The sequence below is a fragment of the Panthera leo genome, chromosome D1, assembly GCF_018350215.1.
Source record: "Panthera leo isolate Ple1 chromosome D1, P.leo_Ple1_pat1.1, whole genome shotgun sequence".
Taxonomy (NCBI): domain Eukaryota; kingdom Metazoa; phylum Chordata; class Mammalia; order Carnivora; family Felidae; genus Panthera; species Panthera leo.
The window spans coordinates 15921988-15948102 of NC_056688.1; the positions used below are offsets into that span (position 1 = coordinate 15921988).

General features: G+C 44.7%; 1 protein-coding gene across 6 annotated transcripts; it reads right to left on the reverse strand.

The window, feature by feature from the left end:
• Positions 1–955: 955 nt before the first annotated feature.
• On the reverse strand, positions 956–25519 carry MPZL3 (myelin protein zero like 3). Of its 6 annotated transcripts, none has more exons than XM_042907015.1 (7): positions 23951–25519; positions 19777–19893; positions 14996–15162; positions 11520–11730; positions 9310–9475; positions 7701–7764; positions 956–3828 (listed from the first exon to the last, which is right to left on the reverse strand). In XM_042907015.1, the coding sequence occupies exons 1-7, from the start codon at positions 24021–24023 to the stop codon at positions 3802–3804; spliced, it is 825 nt and encodes a 274-aa protein (XP_042762949.1). In that variant the 5' UTR covers positions 24024–25519; the 3' UTR covers positions 956–3801. The 6 variants fall into 6 exon arrangements, 4 of the variants coding, with proteins under 4 accessions (XP_042762949.1, XP_042762950.1, XP_042762951.1 ...); XM_042907016.1 differs by having other exon boundaries at positions 2991–3828; positions 19777–19878; XM_042907017.1 differs by having other exon boundaries at positions 2991–3828; positions 11520–11715.
• Between the last annotated feature and the right edge of the window lie 596 nt (positions 25520–26115).

Consider the following 26115-nt stretch of genomic DNA (forward strand, 5'->3'; position numbering starts at 1 on the left):
CTCAAAGCTTCTTCGCTTCAAACTATCTTTTGCTTTTAAGTCACCACTCCAGCGGTGCCTGGGTGACTCAGTCGGTTAAGCGTTCGACTTCGGCTCAGATCAGGATATGATTCGTGGGTTCAAGCCCCGCATCGGACACTGTGCTGACAGCTCAGAGCCTGGAGCCTGCTTGGGATTCTGTGTCTCCCTCTCTCTCTGCCCTTCCCCCGTTCGTGCTCTGTCTCTCTCTCTCTCTCTCAAAAATAAATAAATGTTTAAAATTTTTTTAAAAAAATAAGTTGCCACTTCAAAATAAGTGTTCTCAGTTGTACACACCCTCAACCTTGGTTGGGTTGGCTTGACCTACCTACACATGGCCATCATGGTTTTTTGGAACTTGTCCTGTATCATTTGAAAACTTGTTGAATACTTGCTCCTCTCAAGGACTATGCTACACTGTTCTTTTTTTTTTTTTTAATGTTTATTTATTTTTGAGAGAGAGAGAGAAGACAGAGTATAAGCAGGGAAGGGGCAGAGAGAGAGGGAGACACAGAATCCAAAGCAGGCTCCAGGCTCCGTGCTGTCAGCACAGAGCCCGATGAGGGGCTCAAACTCATGAACCAGGAGATCATGACCTGAGCCGAAGTCAGATGCTTAACTGACTGGGCCACCCAGGCGCCCCTATGCTACATGGTTCTTAGAAATAGTGTACTGGTAAGCCAGCAACTTACATAAACACCCACCACAGCCTATTTCAAGCCACCAGTAGTTTAACAATCAGTTTGCAAAATTCCTAAAAATTTAACGATCAGCTCTTGCTGGGTGAACTGGCTCCAGCACCCCATTGAATCCGTGCAGGGTCTTGCAGGGGTAAAGCTTAGACGCGAATGGCTGCTTGATGCTGAAAACCACAACCTCCTCCCCTTTCACATGACAGCTCTCATTTTACATGTAGATACAAACCAGAAAGTAGCCAGACAGTGCAAAGCAGTTTATTAACTGTGATGTGGTAAAGATATCAAGAGTTACAATGTCTGTGCACATGGCCCAACAGTGCCATTCTCCTGCAAAACAAAACAAAACAACAAAAAAAAAACGCTGTGAAATGCAGTGGTTAACAACAGTCCAACGCAGGAATCGAACGAATGCAGCTGCCTCTTCTGGCAGCGAAGTTTCCAGTTGTGCAATTAAATGACAGTCTTGGTCCGCTCTCCGGCTCTCCGGGGGTCTTCCCGGCTCCCTTTTAGAACCGTAACTGAGTGACACGACAGAACGTTCAGATTGAGGATTTGGCCTCCAAAAATTCTCCTTAAACAGGAACATTCAACATTCCCTCTTGAAACACCAGCGCACGATTTGGGAGCTGCGGAGACCTAGTACCTTCTCCACGAAGCCTGGGGCAAGGGGACCCGTGGGAAACACAAAGCATTTCATAAATTCACATTCGATAACGGAATTGAGAGCTCAATGCACGAAACTTGTAAGATAGTGTAGCCCCGAGTAAAGCCTCCGGCAGCCAAAGAAAAATTCTGAAAGGCTTTTAACCCCCTCTGAAGCTTTCAGAATTCAATTCCCTTTCTAGACAAGGCTGGTCTTCATTCGATGTGTTCTGCATACAGAGCAGCGAAAAGAAAACGAGAGAGAGGGAGAATAGCACCTTAGAAGGTATTAAAAAGAGTACGTTTAAAAAAAAAAGTTATCTTTCTTCCATCTTTAAAAAAAAGGAACTGCTTTTTGCTCCTTTTGGGGGTGGGGGGAAGGCTGTAACCCAGACCTCAATGTAAGAGATAAAGAAGAACACTGACAGAAGCCTTATGACTGGTGCGACCGTAAACCCACAGAGACGACTAAATCCCCAGCCTACTCTCTTACCACGAAGGATGCTGTTGTTCGGTCACTTAAAAAGAAAGGGACTTGTTCAAATCACGATCGAGGCTACAAAATAACATGACCAAGTGGTCACACAGCACCCTTTACCTACAGTGACAAGCTTACTACAACTGGATTAATCCTCATAACACACCTGAAAGGAAATTACAAGAAACCCCAGACAAACCCGGTTCCTCAATTCATGAAATGCGGTTTTAACTGGGTTCCTGTCACATCATCTCTTTCTCAGACCCACAAAAAGTCTACCCCACAATTGGGTCTCTATCTTCAAATCTCCCAGAACCCAAATTATTTACTCTTGTTGCTCAAATATGTTTTCCCCTCTCTGCTGTGGTGTCAGAGTGTCTGTCACCAGGCTGGCCCCAGACAACCATATACTTGACAAACAGCCCAAGACTCTGAGGCTCAACCACTGGAAATAAACAGTCAACGTGTCTTTGCCTCTTTCACTTCCTTACGTGACCAGAGGTAAATCGTAATATCTGTTAATGAACCAGACTCTCTTATGTATGGACTAGATTAACAAAAGAGGCCAGGCCGAACCCATATCATAATTCTTAAAGTCTTTACTGATGACTTCCAGAACTAATGACCCAAAATTTTAAACATAAATCTTGGCAAAGTGATTTTTTGTGTAACATATGGGGCGTATCAGGCTGTAATATGGAAACCTCCCTAGCCACCTAGTGAAGAACCATGGGAAAACAAAACAAAACAAAAAACAAAGATGGGAGGAGGGAGGATAATTTTTGTCTCTCATAATCGAGAAGTGAACTCTATCGCTCTTTTACAGAGGACTATACTATCAGCCCTTCCGGACATGTCACACGTATTACTTAATGGCTTGTAGAAAATCCCATGTAAATTAAAATTTGAAATCAGTTGCTGAAGGAAAATGGAGGAAGCTGATATAAGGTACTGAGAGAATAGAAATGAGAAGTATAGACTATAGAGAAGTATAGACCTCACTTCCTTATGTCAAATACGACATAAACAAAAACAGTTTGTAAATACCTTGGTTCACTCATATTTGGCGCATTTTAGAACTCAGAAAAGTTCCGAAGAATAACAAAGGTCAAAAGATGATTTCCGATAAACATAAGCCTCGTTAAAGTAAATCCAACATTTGAACTCTGGAGTGGCATTTGTTAAAAAAAAAAAAGAAAAAAAAAAGATGATTTCCTTGCAAATAACTGATAAAATATTCTATACATTTCCCCACAAAAAAAAAACCTTTCGAAGCTGCACCTAGCAACACAAAAGAAAGGGATCCCTCTACGTCACCGTTCCTTTCCTTAATTGGACACTGACGACACTTTAATACTTTAAAAACCCAGTCAAAGCAAACCATGGGCTCCGGGCCCTACCGACTCTATGGAAATTAGAGTTCCGAGTCACCCAAACACAACGGATGATGTCATTAAACCAATGAGTACATGCTGTGCGCTGATCCACAGCTGAAAACATTCACGGAGCAAATGCCAAAGAATACTTATCCCAAACATCTCGTCTCGTCGCACATCTGGACACTACAAGCTCCATTTCATTTTTTAAAAATATTTTGGCCTCAGCGGTGTGGCCAACATTTAGGATTTTCCCTCAAGTAACCAGAAGAAAGCACGTAACACGTTCAAGGGCAAAGGCAAAAACAAAAAGTTTCTTTCTATTCAGGAAGAGAATTCCTTCATTCGATTAGAGCATAAGTTATTAGAACGGGTAGGTAGGAGTTTCTTCTGGGAGTTCTTGAACAGTTCATAAATATAAAAAGAACAGTTGTTCAATAAATAAATGGTTCCTAACGTCTCTACGGATGGCTTCCAGAATCCTCTGGCACAGCGATCCGAGCAGCTTCGATTCTCTGAGAGGCTTTAGCTGCCAGTGGGACGGGATATTTTCTATCAGGTGACTCTTCTTACATCATGAAGCCTTTCATCAATATGTCTCTTCGTAGTCTGAATCCTGGAGGGAAAGAAAAGCAGCTGTGGTGTCTATATGAAGTATAATGTCACTGACACCATACCAGGTGTAGTTCAGAGCTTAGACGAAGACCACATTCTAGGACCCCTCGGATGGAGCTCAGCGTGGGGCGACATTAACGGTGAAATTAACGTCATCCACACACCTACATCCCCATGAAGTGTCACAGGACTTCAACATATTTGGTGTCTTTGGGGCTAATTTCTGTCTTGAGACCCTAGTGGTTCCCTTTTCCGTGGCGGATATTCTTTAAAACCTCAACACGCGGGAAAAGGCGCCTGTCTGCAGCAGAACACGCGGGACTATAGTGAGGAGTTGCGGCTTCGGGGTTTCTCTGAGCGCCAACCCCAGCTCCGCCCCTTGCTGGCTGTGTGAACTTTAAAGTTATTTAACGTCTCTAAGCCTCAGTTTCCTTATTTGTAAAATGGGGGTAATAAAAATACTCATAGACACCTCACAGGAAGGCTATGAGAATCGGATGACACAATGTATGGAAATCACTTAGCCCTGTGCCTAACGCTGTCAGTGCTCGTTCAAGATTGGCTACTGGTACCATTATTCTCATTCTTACTCTTGTTTATTTTTAAACATATATATATTTTTTTAATGCTTACTTATTTTTCAGAGAGAGAGAGACAGAATGTGGGCGGGGGAGGGACAGAGAGAGAGGGAGACGCAGAATCCGAAGTAGGCTCCAGGCTCTGAGCTGTCAGCATAGAGCCCCACGCAGGGCTCGAACTCATGAACAGCAAGATCATGACCTGAGCTGAAGTCGGGCCCTTAGCCCCTGAGCCACCCAGGTGCCCCTCACTCTTATTATTTACATTTGTATTCATTACCTCTAACCTCAACTGGCCCATTAGAACTACCTAGCAGACCACATTTCTCTAGGCCATTCATTTTCCTGGATTACTGTTCCATAGCCTTCCCTCCTTCCCCAAACCTCCCTCCAGCACCTACTCCTCACTTTGCTGTCAGCTGACGACCTTGCTTTCTCCCCACATTGGGAATAGAGTAGTCGGCAGGGAAGCTTCGCAAGCTCCCATCACCGTATGTGCCCACTCACCTGCATCGGGGCCCAACTGTGCGGTCTTCCTTACTATTCTTAGGGGTCTGCTCTCCCCGCCTTTATTTAAGGCCAGCATCCCCGCTTGTCCACTGCATCCTGGAGTTACTCCAGCAACCTCCTCTCTCCCTCCTGCAGCATCATTTTTCCCTTTTCTACTGAATCGTTCCCATCACATACACACGTGCCGTAATTTCTCTCATCTTCAACAGAAAGGTAACCCTTGAGACACATCTCCCTGCTACCTATTGCCCTCTTTCTCTGCACCTCTTCACAGCAAAACTCCTCGCAAGAGCTGTTCACACCCACTGTCGCCAGTGTCTCTCGTCGTGTTCTTTCTTGACCTTGCCCCGGTCGGGCTTTCTTCCCCGCTAACCCCGCGGAAGCTGCTTCTCCCGAGGTCACCAACGGCCCCCACACCACCAGACCGGCCAGTAATCAACCCTCAGCTCTCATTTTACTTGACCTGACTCAGCAGCAACTGACACAGCTGATCACTTTCTTTTCCCTGAAACTCAATCTTCACTGGGCTCCCAGGATAGCAAACCCTCCTGGTTTTCTCCTAGCTCGCTGGACATTCCTTCTCAGACTCCTCCACCAATTCTTCTTCCTTTGCCAGGTCTATCCATCTTGGAGAGATCCAGGGCTCTGGTCTACATCTAATCTACCTTTTCTATCTATTCCACCAGTTGCTAAAGTCAAGAACCAGGGAATTAAGTATCCCTGACTCCTCATTCTTTCCCATATACGTGAAACCCACCCATAAATCCTTCTGGCTTCACCTTCAAACTATAATCAGAACACAACCACTTCTTAGCACCCTGGTTCAAACCAGTACCATCTTCTCTCACCTGCATCATTGTTAAGGTCTCTTGGCTGGGCTTTCTGACTGTCAGGGTCCCCTGACCATGGTCCTACGTCTTGTCAATACAGAAGCCGGGATGACCCTTTGCAAACAGACATCAGTTCACGGTTCTGCTCTTCTCGAAAACCTCTAGCACGTCCCATTTCACTAAGAATAAACGCCCAGATCATTCGCATCACCTGCAATGTTCTATAAGATTGAGCATTCTCTCTCTGATACCAATAAATACAATTCTTCACCTTGCTTGCTTCGTTCCTGCCACGCCGGCTTCCTGGCTATTCCTAGAACATGCCAATCATGCCCCACCTCCCCAGAGCCTTTGCACCTACCATTTCTTCTGCCCGAAATTCTCCTCCAGAACAGCTATATGGCTTCCTATCTGCTTCTTTTAGGTGTCTGCTCAAATATCATTTCAGTGATGATGATATCCCCAGCTACCCTATGTAATACCATACCGCCTTCCAGCCATCCCATCTCCCTTCCCTATTTTATTTTTCTCTATAGCATTGAGGGCCATCTGATATACCATATGTTCACTTATTTTTAAAAGATTTCATTAGTTACTGTTTGTACCCCAATTTATGAGAAAGTGACATTTCAGTTGTGTCTTGGAGTTATCTTTCTTTCTTTCTTTCTTTCTTGTTTTTTAAGTAATCTCTACACCAATGTGGGGCTTGAAACCACAACCCCGTGATTAAGAGTCCCGTGCTCTACAGACTGAGCCAGCCAGGCTCCCCGAGAATGAGCGTCTTCTAGGCATGGAAAAGAATGTAAGTTATTTGAGGGCAGAGATTTTTGTCAGTATTGTTCACTCGTGCTTCCTAAGTACCCAGAATCCTATCTGGCACATGTCAGATGCTCACTAAATAACTGCTGAATGAATTAATATCTGAAAGCTGGATGAGAACCCTCTTACTTTGTGTCATCAAAGTACTCAAACCCCGAGGGGTTATAACTAGGTCCTCCTCACTGGCACTGTCCCTCGCCTTACCCATCACACTCAAGTCTGAAAACGAGAGGAACAAAAGAACGCTGCGGTCACCTGGCCAAGGGCTGAGCTTGGCGATGAGTACAAAGAGAATTCCAGCTTAAACCCGGCAATGACAGGTATGTTTCATATTAGATGGTAAGTTGCTTTTGACCTGTTTCCAATTGCACCACATCAGAGAGTCTTTCCTCCTAGGACCCTGGGACAGCCGCAGGAGCCAACCAATCGCAGCAAGAGCTTAAAAGGGGAGGGGTGACAGCCTTTTGAAATTTAAATCAAAACTCTGGCCTTCCGACAGGGGTACTTCTTGTTGATGAAGCCACAAGTCACCCAAAAGGTTGTATCCCACTGATTCCCCCGGGGGGGGGGGGGGGGGGGGGGGGGGGGGGGGGGGGGAGTGGCGGGGGGGGGGGGGGGACTGACACACAGCAGGAAAGTTCAATTCAGGACTCTGAGTCCAACCAGACAAAATCTGCTAGTGTGACCCAGTGGCTTAAGGCACCCATCTTTCAGGGGGTTCGCTGTCAGTTGGCAGACACAGTTCTACACGGTCCCTTCCCTAACCTAAGGACATCGCTCTATGCCCGTGAGACAAAAAACAAAATAATGGTTAGAATCGGCAGGGGTCGGGGCGCCTGAGTGGCTCAGTCGGTTAAGCATCCAACTCTTGATCTCAGTTCAGGTATTGATCTCAGGGCTGTGAGTTCAAACCCCGTGTTAGGCCCTGCACTGAGCATGGAGCCTACTTAAAAAAAAAAGAAAAAAAAAAAAAAAAAAAGAATCAGTAGGGGTTCCCCTGAGACCGAAATGCTTTAAGGGAAGACCTTGCTTCGGATCTACCCAAGCATCCTCTGCTGCCTCTGGGAGCAAGGGTCCCCGTAAGTCAGCAGGAAGAAGGAGCGTGAAGAGCAAACTGAGAAATGGCACCGGCTTACCAGGCACTCGGCGCAACGAACACAAAGCCTCGCCATGCAGTCGTCCGCCTCCTCCTGGTCAGTGCTGGAGAAAAAGGACAAACCAGATCTGAACAATGACTGTCCTCGGCACAGTAGAGCAGTTAAGCACGCCGCTGTTGAAGTCAGACAGGTGGCGTTTTAAATTCCAGTTCTGCCACTTACTAGCAGGGTGACTAGGCAGGTGACTTAAGCTCTGGGATAAAAAATAACCACATGTAAAACACGTCCCACAGTGCCTGACACATAGGAAGTGCCCAATAAATAGGGGTTGTTCCCAATCGTTCATTTAGAAATGAATGTATGAGCCACCACGGATGAGCCATTGTGCTGAGCTGGGGGTACAGGCATAAATAAAACACTGCCCCTTAAAGAGCTCACAATCTCATGGGTGTGCGAAACCTGTTGAAACTTAATGAGTACTTTATGACACGATGTAATAAAATGTTTCAGTCCTTAAGGTCAAACTGCTATGGCAGCAAAGAGGAGGGAGTGGCCTACTCTGGGGGGGGGGGGGGGGACGACTCAGGGACACTCACGAGAAGGAGACACTTCATCTGGGTCTTGTAGGACAAGGAAGAGTTTTCCAGGCAAACAAGAGAGGGAAGGGGAGGATTCCAAGTGAGAGAAAAGCATGTGGGAGAAAAAAAAAAAAAAGACTTGAGGGTATACAGTGTGTTCAGAGAAGCAAATAAGCTCAATGCAGCTGGTAGGTGGAGTGAAAGAGAAGAAATGTCAGGAAACAATGTGACCTAAGGAGGAGGCTTGTTACATTGTGCTTAGAAATAGACATTTTAGTATTTCTACCAAGAGCTCATTACCTTTTTAGCGGGCCCACAGATTCCTTGGAAAGGGCCCTCTCTCTCCCGTGAAATAATGCACACACATGAACGTGCCCGCACACACACACACACACACACACAGAGAACATTTTAGACCCTCCCCAGGTAAGCGTTCCCTCCCAACGTTAGGAACACCTGGTATAGACAATGGAGAATGAAAAGGGTTTTCATGCAGACTCTGTCACCTTTTTTTTGTAGATTTATTCTTAGAGAAAATACTGGATCATGCCTGCTCACTGGCAACATGACGTTTCATAAATGTGATTGGATAATCACAATCCCATTAGCCCCTCAGAGCATCTGCTGACCAAGAACAGATCTTGCTGCTTTAAATCGGTTTTTGCCGTCTAAGGCTATTATTCTTAAGGCCTTCCTCACTGCTTAGGCATTTTCTGTCGGGAGACATCAGCTTGGTGTCGAAACAAGAAGGGAAAAATAACCGACTTGTTGGAATTTCCTGGTAAGTTGGAAGGAATGTGATCTCCTTGGGGATGTATACGCAGAACCATAGCAGAGTCTAATCTGATTTCCAAAGGAGAGAGTAGGACCATGCTGTTCACCCCTCCACCTCTCTCTCCGAATTAATATCCACCAGTTTCACCTCCAACCTTCCCTCTGGTACTCCTCGGCAGAACTAAACTTGGCCTGGGGAGAAGGAAAGGCGTGGATTCAGATCTCTGGGTACTGTCCACAAAGCACAGCTCTGAAGAAGAAAGGGACAGGCTGCTCAGGGCTCCAGCCGGACTTACTCATCTGACACCTCAATAGACGACTTCTTGTAGCCAGACTTGTTCCTCTTCTTCAGCCCAGCTGATTTCCTCCCCATCCTCACCAGCAGCAGGACAACCACCACGGCTGAGGGGACGAAGACAAGGACGGAGAGGAGGGCCACAGAGGAGAGCATGATGCCAAACCCTAGACGGGGGGAAAGGGAAGGTGAGAGGGCAGGACGCGCAAAAGGGCCTCCTTTGACATGAGAAAGCTTTTACTTTTGCTCGTGTATTTCTTTTTTTTTTTTTTTTAATGCTTATTTATTTTTGAGACACAGACAGGCAGACAGAGAGGGAGACGCAGAATCGGAAGCGGGCTCTGGGCTCGGAGCTGTCAGCACAGGACCCCACGCGGGGCCCGAACCCACGAACCGCGAGATCGTGACCTGAGCCGAAGTCGGGCGCTCAACCAACTGAGCCACCCGGGTGCTCCTGCTCTTGTATTTCTTCTGATCACAACAGGAATAAATTCGTGGTAGAAGGGGTAGAAAGTACACAAAGGTACAAAAAGAATAAAAACGTAGCCACGGTCCCACTCCCTAGGATTAACGCATTGGTATCTACCCGTCCAGTGCTTTCTTGGAGTACGTGGGTATGGGTCTGCAGGTAGGGAGGAGAGTGCACATTTTTAGAAGTACGGATCATATTTTACAGACTGTTTCTAGACCCCTCTTTTAGGTACCATATAATAAATGTTTCTCGGGTCATTAAAAATTCCTTCTGGGTGTTATTTTTTAACGGCAGCATGGTATTCTAGCACACTGAGTCATTTGTTGAACCAGGATTGGAATGCTAGACATCCGAATTGTTTCCAATTCCTTGAATCTACAAGTTACTTTATGATGATCATCTTTGTACGTAAATCTTCATATTTACGTCTATTTCTTTAAGATAAAATTTTACATGGTATTACTGGATCAAGGGGCACACAGACTCATACTACCAAACTCTCTTCCAAAAACACTATACTACTTTCTACGGCAGCCAGCAGCATGAGCGTGACTGGATCTTTGAAACCTTGAGTTACCATCTTTTTTTTTTTGTTTGTTTTTGTTTTTGTTTTTAAAGTTTATCTATTTTTGAGACAGAGAAAGACGGAGCATGAACGGGGGAGGGGTAGAGAGAGAGGGAGACACAGAATCGGAAGCAGGCTCCAGGCTCTGAGCCATCAGCCCCGAGCCTGACGCGGGGCTTGAACTCACGGACCGCGAGATCGTGACCTGAGCTGAAGTCGGACGCTTAACCGACTGAGCCACCCAGGCGCCCCTAAACCTTGAGTTACCATCTTAACAAAAGAAAGAAGAGGGGCGCCTGGGTGGCTCAGTCCCTTAAGCATCCGACTTTGACTCAGGTCACAATCTCACAGTTTGTGGGTTCGAGTCCTGCGCTGGGCTCTGTGCTGACGGCTCAGAGCCTGGAACCTGCTTCAGATTCTGTGTCTCTCTCTCTCTCTGCCCCTCCCCAGCTCATGCTCTGTCTCTCAAAAATGAATAAATGTTAAAAAAAAAAAAACAAAACTTTTTTTTAAAGAAAGAGACGGAGAAGGGAAAGGAAGGGAGACAGACAGACTTGAGAAAGACCTGTGAAATGATAGGCCATCTATAACGAACCACAATGCCGTTCTGTATCTCTAGGTCTTTGGTTCCAATCCAACTGAGGATTAGAATGGCCACTCAGGAGTCACCAGGGAATAATGTCGAAAAAAAAAAAAAAGGTCAGTCCTTAACCTACTTTCCTTGGGTTTCACACCAAAAGGAAACCGCTGCCCTTTCCAACATAAAAGAAGTATGCTGCCCGCCTCGTTAGAGGGGGCACACTTTCAAGACACGGGCAAGAACACGGCCTCACAACTGAGGGTGCAAACGGACTAGGGAAATCAAATGACCTATCTTTCACACAGGGAACAAGCCCCCCTTTACGGAGGGGTTTGCCATGCATCCCACAAGACCTCTGGTCACCTGAAGTTAAAATAAAAGAGATTCACGGGAAAACTAGAACAACAATTGAGTGACAACTGCAGGTTGCAAAGTAAAGATTAAGAAATTCATCCTAAGAGACAATTAGCAAGGCAGAAGCCCCCACTGACTGACTGGCTCACAAAGACAGGTAGTTTAGCTTGTCCCTGACCACCCGGGGAAGCGCCACAGGAGGCACAAAGCCCCGCAGCAGGTTGGCGGCAGTTAGCTTACCCCTCTCTGTGACTGTTAGCTCTGTCACGGGAATGTTATGGTGCACGTCTGGGGGATTCTTCACGGCACAGCTGAATGTCCCATTGTCCTTGAGGGTAGGGTTGCTGATGCTTATAGACGCATCCCCTCTGTACACATCTCCAGCCCAGGAAATTCGATCCCGAAACGTGCCTGCTGTGGTTGGATACTGGAAAGACTGATAATGAAAAATCTAAGAAAAGCAAACACCAGAAGGAAAGAAAGTTCATTTCCAAACTGCAGTGACAATGTAAAGCTCAGTAGGTCCAAAACAAAATACAAATGCATGATGGGTTTTCTCGGTTGGACCTTTTTTTTTTTTTTTTTTTTTATGTTTTGTTCACCTTCATCCTATAGGCTAAAAGACAAGTTAATACAACTTATCAGGAAAAGGCCTGACAAAAGAGTCCCAGAATCCTAACTCTCAAAGCTCTTCCAAATTCTCCCTGAAGTCCTAAGGCAGTAGTTCTCAACTGGGTGGTGGCAATTGGGGCCTCCAGGAGACATCTGGCAATGTCTGGAGACATTTTTGGTTGTCACAGGTGGGGAGACTGCCACTGGCATCTAGTGGGTAGAGGTCAAGGGATACTGGTAAAAATCCTACAGTGTGCCAGGTAGGCCCCCACAACAAAGAATTATCCAGCGCAAAATGTCATTAGTGCCAAAGCTGAGAAACCCTTCTTTTTTTTTTTTTTTTATAACTTTTTTTTTTTTTTTTTTTGAGACAGAGAGAGACAGAGCATGAGCAGGGGAGGAGCAGAGAGAGAGGGAGACACAGAATCCAAGGCAGGCTCCAGGCTCTGAGCTGTCGGCACAGAGCCCGACGCAGGGCTCGAGCTCACGAACCGTGAGATCATGACCTGAGCCAAATTCGGACGCTTAACCGACTGAGCCACCCAGGCACCCCAAGGAAACCCTACTCTAAAGTCGCAGCTAATTATTTGTATACTACCTTATGGTTTGCAAATGATTCCCATAGATTTACTCACTTGAGTGTCATAACAACGGTGAACTCTCCATGGGGCTGGTACAACTATTCCAAATTATATTTCCTAGCTTATTTTCAGATTCCAAGTACTACCACGAGTATCTCCAGGACTGCTGGCTAGAAAAAATTCTATCGGTCCCAGTCATAGACATCCTGTCTCATAAAGCTGCTCATTTCCTGTGGCATGAGGTTGTCTCCATGGGTGTATCTGTTTGCGTATCTGTACTCAGTAGTACATTCTCAAATATTCTCTTATGATAGAGTCAAGCGTCTCTCAAGTTATCTCGGCCATTATTACAAACCAATCGCAAGTCAAATACGTGATCAGTACTCAATGAATGTCTGTTGAATCAAAATGACGTTGCTTCAGATCAATTATCAGACACTTTGTCACCAAAAGCACCTCAGTATATGTCTGGTGGTGGGCCAGGCAAGTACTACAATACAATATGATCTTTCCCTCTTATGCAACGTTTCAAGGCCTTCCTCTTTATCTGTTTACTTGGTACCTTCCCATTTGCAAGCACTCAATTGCCCAATTTTGAAGAGCAACTTCCCGGAGAAGATGCTGAATCACTTCTCAGTTCCATTATTCATGTATCCATTCGACAAATATTTACGGCACCCCTACTACGCGCTAGGCACTGGGTTAAGCAAAAGGATATAGTGAGAGCCAAACAGGCATAGTCAGTCCCTGCTGTCATGAATCTTCCGGTCTAAGGGGGAAATTCAGATAGGAAGAAATAATAACGTGTGTGACGAGCGCCATGAGACAGGAGGGAGGGAGGGAGCACCCGGCTGGCTCGGTCGGTGGATCAGCGACTCTTGATCTCGAGCCCCACTTTGGGTGTAGAGATTACTTAAAAATCAAATCTTGAAAACAAACAAACAAAGAGGGAGGTGAAGAATGCCGACCACTGATCATCAGCGTCTCTGTAAAAGGGCTTGAAGCTCCTCACTGACAAAACAAATCCTGCTGTGTATCTCTGAGATAAACCCAACCTGTAAGTTCCACGTTAAACTGGTGACTCTCTAATACTCGCTAACCGATTACTCAGACAGAATCCTGACTGACTTGGCCTGGACTGCGACATCAGGCAACGGGGCTTTAAAAGTCCACTGATTTCAAGGGGCGCCCGGTGGCTCAGTCGGTTGAGCGGCCGACTTCGACTCAGGTCAGGATCTCACGGTCCGTGAGTTCCAGCCCCGCGTCGGGCTCTGTGCCGACAGCTCAGAGCCCGGAGCCTGCTTCGGATTCTGTGTCTCCCTCCCTCTCTGCCCCTCCCCCACTAGCACTTTGTCTCTCTCAAATAAATAAATAAGCGTTTTTAATCAATAAATAAAGGTCCGCTGATTCCAATGCAGGTGAGCTTGCTGGCTTTCTAATCAGTCTCCCAGAAAAAAACAGCACCATATGAGAACTGCTATTTGCATTGAAGGTTTCTGACCCAAGAAGATTCCCACTGCTTGCCCTGTCCTGCTTTTGGCCAAGGAGGCAGAGCCAAATAAGGCCAGCTATAGTTTTCTGATAACTCAAAACAAAAGGAACTGTTTTAAGGAAGAGAGACCAGGAATAGCTTCCTTCACTGCAGCCCCCTACCTGCTTCCAAGCTCTCTGGCTCTCAATAATGGGTCCTAAAGCAAAACCCAAACCTTATATGTTAAGATCAAAGAGAAAGTTTCCCAGGGAAGAACGCAGTATAAACAAACTAGGGATACTTTCGAAAATACAGCTATGACATTTACATCCTCGATATAGCATCTATCCTGAACAAAGGATGCTGCTGGAAGCATAAAGAGAAAGGGTTTTTTAATAGCACTGCAATCTCCAATTAGACATCAACAATGGGATCTGGGCCATAAATGTGTGTTATATGTGTGTATAAAGTATATTGCTTCTAACGTTGCAAGGCCATCTGTCACCAACAGCATCTGTCATCAACACGAGGTGCCACCATCCCCTCTGAAGGGAACTATATAAATCAGTGCAGATGTTTACATGCTAGGACACGGTGCCAAGATAAATCTACTGAGTACAGATACGCAAACAGATACACCCATGGAGACAGCCTCATGCCACAGGAAATGAGCAGCTTTATGAGACAGGATGTCTATGACCGGGACCGATAGAATTTTTTCTAGCCAGCAGTCCTGGAGATACTCGTGGTAGTACTTGGAATCTGAAAATAAGCTAGGAAAACATGCAAAAAGAAACAACAAACGGGAAACAAAAGTGAACCACATTTCCTCTGAGTTTCTGGCAATTTTTTTTTTCCTATATGGCGTATTTACAAAATCCTCCCACAAAAAAAAAGCCGTATGTGACCAAATGGATGCCATATCGGACAGAAGCTTATCTTTGATTCTAAGATGAGAAGGTCTAAGGGGGGCCTGGGACTTGGAGTAAAAGGACTCCAGAGCTGTGGGCCACAGAAGACTCAAAGAAGTGTCCTCAAGAGGAAATACTCACGGATTCAGTACGACTGCTGCTGGGGGCTCGGTACGTCCAGTCTATGGTGAGTTTGTCAGTGATAGATGAAGTCGACCTGAAGGTGCATTTCAACTTGATCTTCTCTCCAACGTAACCCCGGACATGCGCATCCGCTTTAATCTCCAAGGAAAGGGCGATGTAAACACCTAATCAGAGCAAAGCCCAAACATTTAAAAGGTAGGCAGCTGGGCGGGATATACAGATGTGAGTGAACAGTGCGCAGACACTATCATTTTCAGGGCTCTCGGAGTAACAAATATCTTGTCAGGCAGGCCCAGAAGGACAAGGAGCAGATATCTGCGTTAACCAAGGAGAGTGTTTTTGTCAGTTTACGATATTCAGTCACAGCACGAATGCTTGGGTAAAAATCTGAAACCTAAACACCATCTAAAACCTAAAAAATCTAAAACACCAGCATCTTTCCAAAGACAGACTGTGGTCAAATGAAGTACAAACAAGTAGGTCTGCCCACAGCAGCTGAAAGGCAACGCCACTCACTCCCCCTCGACACACACACATCCGCCCCACCCCCACTCCCCGCCAGGAATTATGGCAGCTGTTGTGGTCGAAGGGACTTATCCCCAAGTACAGCACAGTTGTAACCCAAAGCTACCGCTGTCTCAACCACCAGCAAAATGAGAACAGGAAACAAGAATAGGGCATTTTGTTTCAAAGAATTTTAGAAAGCTGCTCCAAGGTTCGATCTGGTTGTATTTTATTCTTCCCTCTGGTTAATGAATCCCACATCCATTAAACGTAAATCATGGGGGAAGAAAACAGAACAATTTAATGCATTCTGAAATGTAAAAATAAAGGGGCACCTGGATGGCTCAGTCGGGTAAGCGTCTGACTTGGGCTCAGGTCATGATCTCACTCTTCATGAGTTGGAGCCCCCCCACCCCCACCCCCCCTTTTTGGGCTCTGTGCTGACAGCTCAGAGCCTAGAGCCTGTTTTGGATTCTGTGTCTCCCTCTCTCTGCCCCTTCCCCGTTCGCCTTCAGTCTCTCTCTGACCCTCAAGAATGAATAAACATTTAAAAAAAAAAAACACCAAGATTGTAAAATGTAAAAATAAGATATCGTTTCTAAACCCTCCAGAGATTGAACTCTTGCCAAAACTGGCTCAGATATCCAAATCTGGCATCCCAGTTCCCCCAGGAAGAGCTTCCGCTTTCCTCTGACCAATCCCCTCCGCGTTCAGAGAACGCAGAGGAGAAGTTTATCTTCCACCAGGGAGTCATTTTTTAGGAAAGTCACCCGCACTTTGTTTTCACTGCTTCCTCCTCCACTGCAACAAGCCATGATTCTTTCGGCAGGCCAAAGGCGAACAGAGCAGCAAGGTTTCAGAAGAGCGCAAACCCACACACCAATCTGAAAACCAGCAGGCCCTCCTCCGGTCGAGGCAAACCCCAGCTGAATTACTTGCTGGCCCTGTGGTCTTAGCAAGTTACGTTAGTCTTCAGTTTCTCACCCTGGTGGGCATGAGAACAACAGCGCTGGCCTCAGTAGGTCACTGTGAGGAATAAATGAGTGAAAATAGGTGTAACACTGGAAAGCCTGCCTACCCCAGTGCATGTTAGATGGCTTCAACCTTATGATGGCCACCTCTTCAGTCCTGCCTACACTCTCTCAACCCTGCCCGTCACAGACCCAGCTATGAGTCATCAACGCCTTCACCTCTGTCTGCTTTGAATGATTTTTCTTGCTCTTCTCAAGATAATCTAGTCTGTGCGCATTCCTCTTAAAAGGAGGAGACCAAGGCTGAGCTCACAACTCCAATGAGATCTGACCCATCTCAAAGATAAGGATTTACTTCTGTTTCCTCCATCGCATCCACTCTGGCTTTGCCATGCTAGATCTGTCGTTCCTTCTAGGACTTTGCAAATGATGTTCCTCTGCCCCAAAAGCCTTCATCCCTCAGCCCCTACTCTCTCCTAGGCCCTCACTCCCGATCCACCTTACTCATTACTCAAGAACAAGCTCAAAAGCTGGGAGCTGGAGGGGCACCTCAGTCAGTTGAGCATCCAACCTCGGCTCAGGTCGTGATCTCACGGTCCGCGGGTTCGAGCCCCGCGTCGGGCTCTGGGCTGACAGCTCCGAGCCTGGAGCCTGCTTCGGAGTCTGTGTCTCCCTCTCTCTCTGCCCCTCCCCCACTCGCGCTCTGTCTCCCTTTGTCTCTCAAAAATAAATAAGTGTAAAAAAGAATTTTTTTTTTTAACTGGGAGCTGAAAATGGATGGATAATCTACACTCTCCCCATACTACTCCTTTATCCTAAGACGTAAGTACAGTCGAGAGATTTGAAAGCACAGATTTAGAATTAGATAGGCCTGGACCTCCGTTCTAGCCCAGCTACTTTCTAGCTGGAAGATTTGGATCACAGTTGCCTAACCTACTCGAGCTTCAGTCTCCTCACTTGGTAAACGGAAGAGCGACAAGGCCCACTTCCTTGGATCACTGCTAGGATCTAGTAAGATTAAATAAGATAACACAAAAATGCTTAGCATAGCGTCTGAAATAGAATCTTTCAATAAATGTTGGCCGTTGTCGTTAAATGAACACCACAAACATTCAAAAACCTTCAATAATTCCTCCTTGAGCCGTAGAATAAAATCCAAACAGTGAACAGCCTGGCCCCAAACTTCTGCTACTCCACCCACTTACCCATCCCGTCCATCCCCTCCACCACGCCCAGGATAGCCACCATTTCCCAAATTTACGAGGTCCTTTCACGCCACTGTGCCTCTCTTCGAATGTGGCATTATCTGGAAGGCTCTCCCCATTCCTACCAATCCTGCCTGCGTGTGCCTCCCCCACGGTGCTCACGCACCTTCAAGACCCTGTCCAAATAGCGGCCCCCTCTGTGATGCCTTCCCAGATTCCTCTGGGTGCAGTTGACTGCTCTTTCTTCACTGTTTTCATAACAAATAATACATAATGCTCCTCAGGTACATATACTGTTGATTGCCCTCAATTTAGAAAGACTATTTCCCCTGTTCGTGAGCACCTTGAAGGCAAAAATTCAGAGGCAAGGGAGCAGACGCAGACTGAGAGAAAGAGGTGGACAGGTCACCAGAAATTCTCGTATAGGAACCAAGTGTGCTCATTAGTCATGCGGTCTCTTCCGCTCCCCCTTTTTTACGGTATTTCCAACAGGCTTAAGTCCTCTACACCCTTCTCTTTCCAGTGCACCCGTTCAGGAAAAGCTCAGCCCGAGATGACCTCCTCGGCTGTGGCTGGTGTGCGGTAAAGGAGAAAAATGACACAACTGCACAGATAGTTACCATGAGAAATTCATGGATTCCACCCATAGCTGAGCCCTTAACGAAGCAGCCTTGATCAGCAGCTCTTTCGGATTCCTCAAACCTTTGCCCTTTTCACCATCCTCTATGCAACCTCCAAATCCCTCTTTCTCAGAAGAAAACGTTTCCTCTTACTTTTTTCAAGAAATGTGAGGCTTTACAAACTGCCCAGCCACGGATTTTCCTGCAGCTACACCCACCCATACTTTCAGTCTCAAAGGGTGTGGTATCCCTTTTCCTATGCAAGGCCATCCTCTTTGGTCCTGCCTTGGAGCCCTCCCCTCCAAGCCCTGCTTCAGCAGAAAAACCCTCTCTCTCTACTATCTTCAACCTCTTCCTTTCCAGAGGGCCCTCTCCCCCCTCAGCCTCTTCGTTTCAACACAGAGAAGTCTCTCCCATCCTTAAAAATGGGTAGACAAATAACAATAAAACAAGATAATAATGATCTTCCCTTAACCCCATGATACTATGTGTTACCAGCTACTGCCCTCTCTTTCGTTTCTAAGCCAAGTTTGTGAAAGAGCAGTATACACCTGGCATCTCCATTTCCCCCCTTCCCATTCACTTCTGGACCCTTATAGCACAATCCAGACTCCACTACCATTTCTGGTAAAGAGCATCATGTCCTAAAACTGGAAAAACCCCAATAGGTGTCCTTCTATCCTGATTTTATTGGATCTCTCTAAAGCAGTGACTGCTTGCTCCTAGACCTTCTCCATCCCAAGGCTTTCTTGACAATACACTTATTCACTCACTCACTCTTCAAACATATAGTAATTGAGCATCCATTTGTGTGCCACCCTCTGAGCCTGGAATTAAACATGAGCAAAATAAATATGCTCCCTATTTTGGAGCTTAAAATACATCAAAAGTTCAACATTATCAATCAAATCAATCATAAAGACAAACGTGTAATTACAAAACCTGGCAAGTACTCTGAAGCAAAGACCAAGAGAGTAGCAGAAATGCACCTATTACAGTAGGGGAGCAGGGAGTGGTTAATGAAAGCTTCCCCGAAAAAGTTGCCTTTTGAGTTGAGCTCTGAAGGAAGGGTGACAAAGTGAGGAGAAGGAGAGCATTCCCGGTAGAGAATACAACATATGCAAAGGTCCTGTGCCAAGTAGGAGCACAGGCAGCCAAGGAACCGAAAGGAAGGCAAACAGCATGAGAGAAAGGGAGATGTGGATGGGTGGTAAGCAGGTCATACAGAACCTTAAAGATTTGGGTCCTTATTCTCAGAGTAGTGGGAAGCCAAGGAAAACAGTTAAATGTGGGACTGAGTGAAAAAAGACATGATGAGGTTTTCATTTTTAAAAGATCACTCTAGGGAAGACACTGAGGAGGAGTCAAGAGTAAATCTAAGATTACTTAGAAAACTACTCCAATAGCCAAGTGAAAAATAAAGCTTGAACTAAGTTGGTGGTAGTGGACATGGAAAGACCCAGGAAGACCATACTTACAAAGTAAAATCAGTAAGGATTGGTGGCAGACTGGTTGTGGAATGTTAGGGAAACAGAGTATCAAGGACGGTTCCCAGGTTTCTGACTTGGTGATACCATTCACTGACACAGGAAAGACTAGAGAAGGGAAGGGGAGAAAGCGTTAGCTTGATTTCGGATAAGTTTAATGGGCCTTTGAGATAGCCAAGAGATAATGTCAGTGGACAGTTGGTGTAGGGTAAGGGTCAGCAAACTATGGCCCGCTGGCCAAATCTAACGTACGATGACTCTTTGTAAATAAAGTTTTATTAGAACACAGCCACATTTATTCATTTAGATATTGTCTAGGGCTGCTTTTGCGCTACTCAAGCCGAGGTGAGCAGTTGCAACAGAGACCTATGGCCCACAAAGCCTCAAATATTTATCCTCTATCCTTTTACAAAAGTTTGCCGGCCCTGGTTTAGAGCAAAGAAGAAATATGTGAGTTACAGTTATAAGCCAGAATCTCCTTAATGTCCCTCCAGCCCTCCAGCCAACACTCCACACTGATTGTGTCACACACACACACACACACTCCACATGTGATTTCAGTTAACCCAATCAAAGTATACGTCTCAAAAAATTTGCTGGGAAGTTATTTAAAGACTCTATGCCTTATTCATGTTCCTCTCTCTGTCTGGAATTTACTTACTCCCTATCTCTAACTACTACTTCTCCTTCTCCTCCTCCTTCTTCTTCTCCTTCTTCTTTTTTTAAGTTTATTTATTTGGGGCTGGGGGGAGAGAGAGAGAGAGAGAGAGAGAGAGAGAGAGAGAGAATGAATCATCAGGGGAGGGGCAGGGAAGCGGGGGAGGGGGAGTGCGGACAAAGGATCAGAAGCAGGCTCCGCACTGACAGCACAGAGGGCTCAAACTCAGGAACCATGAGATCATGACCTGAGCCAAAGTCGGATGCTTAACCCACTGAGCCACCCAGGTGCCCCTCAACTTCTTTCGAGATTGAACTTCGGTGGCACATCCAGGAAGTCTTCCCTGTACCCTCGTGGCTGATTAAGGGCGTCTCTTCTGTGCTCCCACAGTTTCTTGCATATTTCTCTCTTAATACCAGATTCTAAAATTATCTATTGGCTTGTCTGTCTTCTCCAATAGAGGCTGAGCTCATCAAAACAGAAGCTAGGGCACTGTGGATGCTCAGTAATATTCAACTGAACCAAACCAACAGAGTTTCCTTTTTATGAAACAAAAATTCTTGTCAAACAAGCATAAAACCTACAAGTTCTGGGCAAGTTTTGGTTACTGAATTAGAGTAAGTACCCCATTAAGAAGTCTACCTAACAACCAATTTCTTGTTAATATATCTTAACTCCGTGTTCATTAGCATGATTTCACCACAAAGTTATCAATATGTAAAGTCACTTTACTGAAATCTAAAAATTGGATAAGTGGGTCTTAAGTATATAGAGAAAAGTAAGATCCATGGATGAACTAAACTAATGTACCTGTCCCTCCCTTTCAGGGAGAAGGGATAATGACCGGAAGGAAGTATAAGGAAGGCTTCTGGAGTACCAGTGACACTTTAAACCCTGACTTAGGTGCCAGTTACCCAGGTATGTTTCGTTTCTAAAAATTAGTTTCTAAAAATTTAGTTTCTAAAAATTAAAAGTATGTTACAATCAATAGATGTAAAATAATTTGTCTACTCTACCCAAAAATAAATAAATAAATAAATAAATAAATAAATAAAATAAAATAACTAATCCACTGTTACATTCATTCAGAAATTTTCATCCTAAACCCAATGTATTTAGGGATATTTATATTTTCTCCTGAGTAAAAAAGCATTCTTGCCAAGTCAAAATAGCCAACAATAAAAATATAATCATTAACAAGTTTTTTTTTTTAATCTGGGAGGAAAACAAGAATATCACACTGAAACATATGTAATTTTATGCACAGAAGGAAAGAAAAGAATATGACAAAACAAAACTCCAAGTTTTACACAATTTCCCAGAATACAAAGCTGTCAACGTTTGTTTCATAAAAGTGCACACTTATATGGAGAAAAGTGTAAGAACCCTAGGCTGCCTAAACTATCGTTTCCATGTACTTGACAACTGATATAACGGGACTATGTTTACAAATTGGAGAATTCAAACAAGCTAATCATTTAATGGGTCCTATCTTTGAAGGGGAAAAGCAGATAAACACTGGTGTGAAACAGATTCCAAAAAATGGGTGAACTTTGAAAACATGCTAAGTGAAAAAACCTAGCCACAAAGGAATATATATTGTATGATTCTATTTATGTGAGATGTCCAGAATAGGCAAATCATAGCAATAGAAAGTAGATTGGTGTCTGCCCCGGGGCGGGGGAAGGGAGGAATGGGGAGTGACTTAATGCATATGGAGTTTCTCTTTGGGGTGATGAAAACATTCTAAAGTTGATTATGGTGGTGATTGCACAAGTCTGTGAACACCCTAAAAAACACTCAGTTGGACCTTTTAAATGGGTACATTGTATGGCATGTGAATTCTATCTGAATAAAGCTATGTTGAGCTTATTTATTTTGAGAGACAGCGAGAGACAGAGCGTGGAGGGGCAGAGAGGAAGAGAGAGAGAATCCCAAGCAGGCCCCATGTGGAGCCCCCACACGGGGGCTCAAACCCACGAACCAAACCAAGAGATCATGGCCTGAGCCAAAGTCAGCTCTAAAAACAAAAGACAGGGACACCTGGATGGCTCTGTCAGTTAAGCATCTGACTCTTGGTTTCAGCTCAGGTCATGATCTCAGTGTTCAGGGGTTCCCGGGGCTCTGGGCTAACAGGGCAGAGACTGCTTGGGATTCTCTGTCTCTCTTTCTCTCTCTCTGCCCATCCCCTGCTTTCTCTCTCTCTCAAAAGTAAATAAATAAACATTAAAAAATAAAATAAAAGACAAAGATAAATCAATTCAACTACACACAGGTCACAAACTTTTAAGTTTGAATTATTTGGTCTGCTATAATTGATGGATGCTTTTCTATGTGAAATGACATCAAGTTTACGAAACCACTCATCATTTCTAGATTTTTTTTTTTTTCACAATAGGACAACTTTGGAATATCTGGGGGATGGGGAGAGATGAAACTAGGATTACAGTAGGTCAGTCTACATATTATATTGCAAAATAATTTAGCTGAAAAACTGGACACCTGTGATGACACAGAGAGCTGGGAGGTACCAAGGAGTGTGCTGGCAACCTGGATATTAGTCATCAAATAAATAAAAACTTCCTGGCCTTACATGCTAAGATTTAGAACAACTGATGTCTTTATGTTAAAGCCCCCCTTCAGAAATTCCCTCTTAACCACAGGGAAATTTTATGAAATTAACAATTCACTCTGATCTATTAACATACGACTTCCTGAGAAGACACACACACACACACACACACACACACACACACACACACAAATGCAGGACATAATGGCACCCTAAAACGAAGGCAATTAGGTCGGGCTGAAATTTATGCAATTTGAAAATTGCATCAAAGCAAAATGTATCCAAATCCTTAGAACGCGCCATAGCATGAATACTGCACTTCTGATATTGGTTAATAGATTAAAATGTTAACAGAAAAGGGATGCCCTTTCTTGTAGTTTAAAAATGTCGTTAAAATGCTCCAGCAGTGGCTTTTCCTCAACCAAATGCCTCTCCAGCGTTAACGAAATCACAGCACATCCCATCTGTGACCAATACCCATTTTACTTCCTAGTCCCTGACAACCACCTACAAAAAACAAACGTACCAACAGTTACTGAGCCAAACTACTGAGCACTAGAACTGCCCCATCCTAATCAGGGCACACAGCCCACAAAACCACAGCAGGGTCAACCGCTGATAAGTCATCACAGGATAGGACCGGGTGCCCCCGAAGCCAGAGCCCTCCGTGGTTCTAGCAAGTCGTGCCAGCACCACAATACAAAGCGAGTCACGCAAAGGGTCCGTCGTCCCCAGCGCTCAGGAAAAGCACTGACAGGCTGCTCAGTGGGTGGCGAATACTGGAAGAGAGCAGCCTCCCCACACCCTCACATTTCCTGCATTGCTAGAAGCCATGTGGGGGCTTTCCTGAGACCCCCCCACACCGGAACCGGAAAACCGACCATCTTCCCTAACCCCCTCGGCCGGAAGTTGGGGGAACCAGCGGGCGCACTCACCCTGGAAGAGCAGGACGCCCAGCAGTGGGAGCAGAGCGCAGCCACGGCCTCCACCCGCTCCGCTCTGCTGCATCCCGACAGCTCTCTGGATGCTTGCACACCTTGTTTACAGCTCCCGGTAACCACACAGGTGATACCGGAAGTGACGTCAGGGCGGGAGGTCGCGAGAACGCTTCAAATGGCGATTCGAGGTTGCCATAGGAACGTGGCATCTTTCCAGGGCCACACCTGAAACTTGCCCCGACAAGCGATTCTTTTAAGTTTCGAGTAAGAATTAATTACTCCCTGTTGCTTGACGGTGAAGTAAGCCACCGACTTTGGAAAAATTACAATTTATTTGTGTGGGATTCTGCAGTACTAAATAGTCTCGATTCTGCGACTCTCTTCCAGAGGTCTTTAAATAGGTTTCTAGAGTTTTGGTTAGGAGAGATCTAGGAGATCGTACAGCATCAGTCAATAAATATGTATTAGGCCTTCATGATAAATGTGTAGCTCAAGTGTCTTTAGTGCCTGGGTTTTTGTGTGTTGCTGTTCAGCAGCCAGCTAAGTGCCTACGTAAATGGGGTGTTTATTAAACTGCCGTTCACAGTGGCAATGATGAAATCAGTACAACATGTAATAGAGGGGGAAAGGAGCTAGATTTATGTATCTTTGGGTGGGAAAAGTGAGAAAGTAATGTTTTCACCGTGCTGGAAGCTATGCGATGGTGTCACATTCTTCTAAGAGACGGGATGGTACCGTGCTACAATTGTTGGTCAACCTATTCTCCTGGAATCTGCGTGTTTAATGAAATCAAGAGAAGAACAAAAGTCCACGTTTCAGCTTTTGGGAAGGCTTAATAACTTTACATTTTTCAGTTCCCATTCCGTTACTAGATGTGAAAGCTAGTGGTTTTCTCTATTAAAAACGTGATGTTAGAATACCAAACAGAACATGATACCCTTCCTAAGAAAGAGTACCCAGACTAAGTAGTTTGTTGTGCCCAATTCCCAGTTATCCGAAGCAATGTAGAATTCTTTATCCAGTATAAACATTTATTTATCCAGTATAAACTAATTTCACCCATTATTGACTTCCAGGCTCTAAGAAAACTTCTTAGTAATGATAAAGTACATAACCATGTGTTTTTGAGTACTTGCTATGTAAACTTTTTAGATTTGTATGTAAGCAAATTATACAATTGATAATTCTTTACTACTAAAGGTTATTTACATATGTGTTTAGGCACAATAAAAAATAAATTACCATACAAAAGTTCTCTTTAGGAAAAAGATACTGAACAATAGGGTCATATTAACCCCTGAATATTTAGCCAAGACACAAGCTACAAGTTTTGCTGAAAAGATTTTCCATGAGGTTTTAACTACTTCATTACACTTTTGGGACACCATTCAGGCCATCTGTTTGAAAAAATATTGTTATTTTCAAAGGTTGAATTATGGAGAAAAGTAGAAAATGTAATTTAAAAGTAATATAGACCTAAAAGCCAACTTTTAGTTTTGGGGCACCTGGGTGGCTCAGTCGCTTAAGCATCTGACTTCAGCTCAGATCATGATCTCATAGTTCCTAAGTTCAGGCCCCACATCATGCTGCACTGACAGCGTGGGCCCTGCTTCGAATCCTGTCTCCCCTCTCTGCCCCTCCCCCGCTAGCTTGTACTCTCTCTCAAATAATAATAATAATAAATATTTTAATGTAACTTTTAGTTTCCAAATTGAGTGTTAAAATTTTACTTTTTTCGTGTAAAAGGCAAAATGAGATAGGTAGAGAATGAATGCAGAATCAAGGTTCATATGAATATTGTACCAATTTTTCTAAAAAGACTAGTCAAAGTTCAGCATATTTAAATACAGATAACCTATTTGAAAATTCCAGTTTGTTAAAAGAAAGAACATCTTTGGCCCAGTCAGTGAAAACTGAAGTTATTAGGCTATAAAGATGGGGCGGGGGTGGGGGCAACTAAACTTTCAGATGTTTTCTATTTTTTTAATAAATGCTGCTATAACTTAAGTTTGGAAAGACACTGGGAGGTTAAACACTTTTGAAAAAGCACTTTTCTTTCCATAGCCTACTTATAAAGTTTGCTGTCTCTACTGGCATAAGGGAAGAAAGAATAAAGTTGGTTTCATATTGTTAGTTTTGGTATTTCTTTGCCCCATACCAAA

Bases quoted from the DNA above. Each gene is read 5' to 3' on its own strand.
- MPZL3 (XM_042907015.1), bottom strand. From the start codon at position 24,023: ATGCAGCAGAGCGGAGCGGGTGGAGGCCGTGGCTGCGCTCTGCTCCCA. The intron at 15,163-19,776 runs GTAAGTATGGTC...TGCTCTGATTAG, and splicing joins ATCCTTACTGATTTTACTTT to GTGTTTACATCGCCCTTTCC. The intron at 11,731-14,995 runs GTGAGTATTTCC...TGCTTTTCTTAG, and splicing joins GCAGCAGTCGTACTGAATCC to ATTTTTCATTATCAGTCTTT.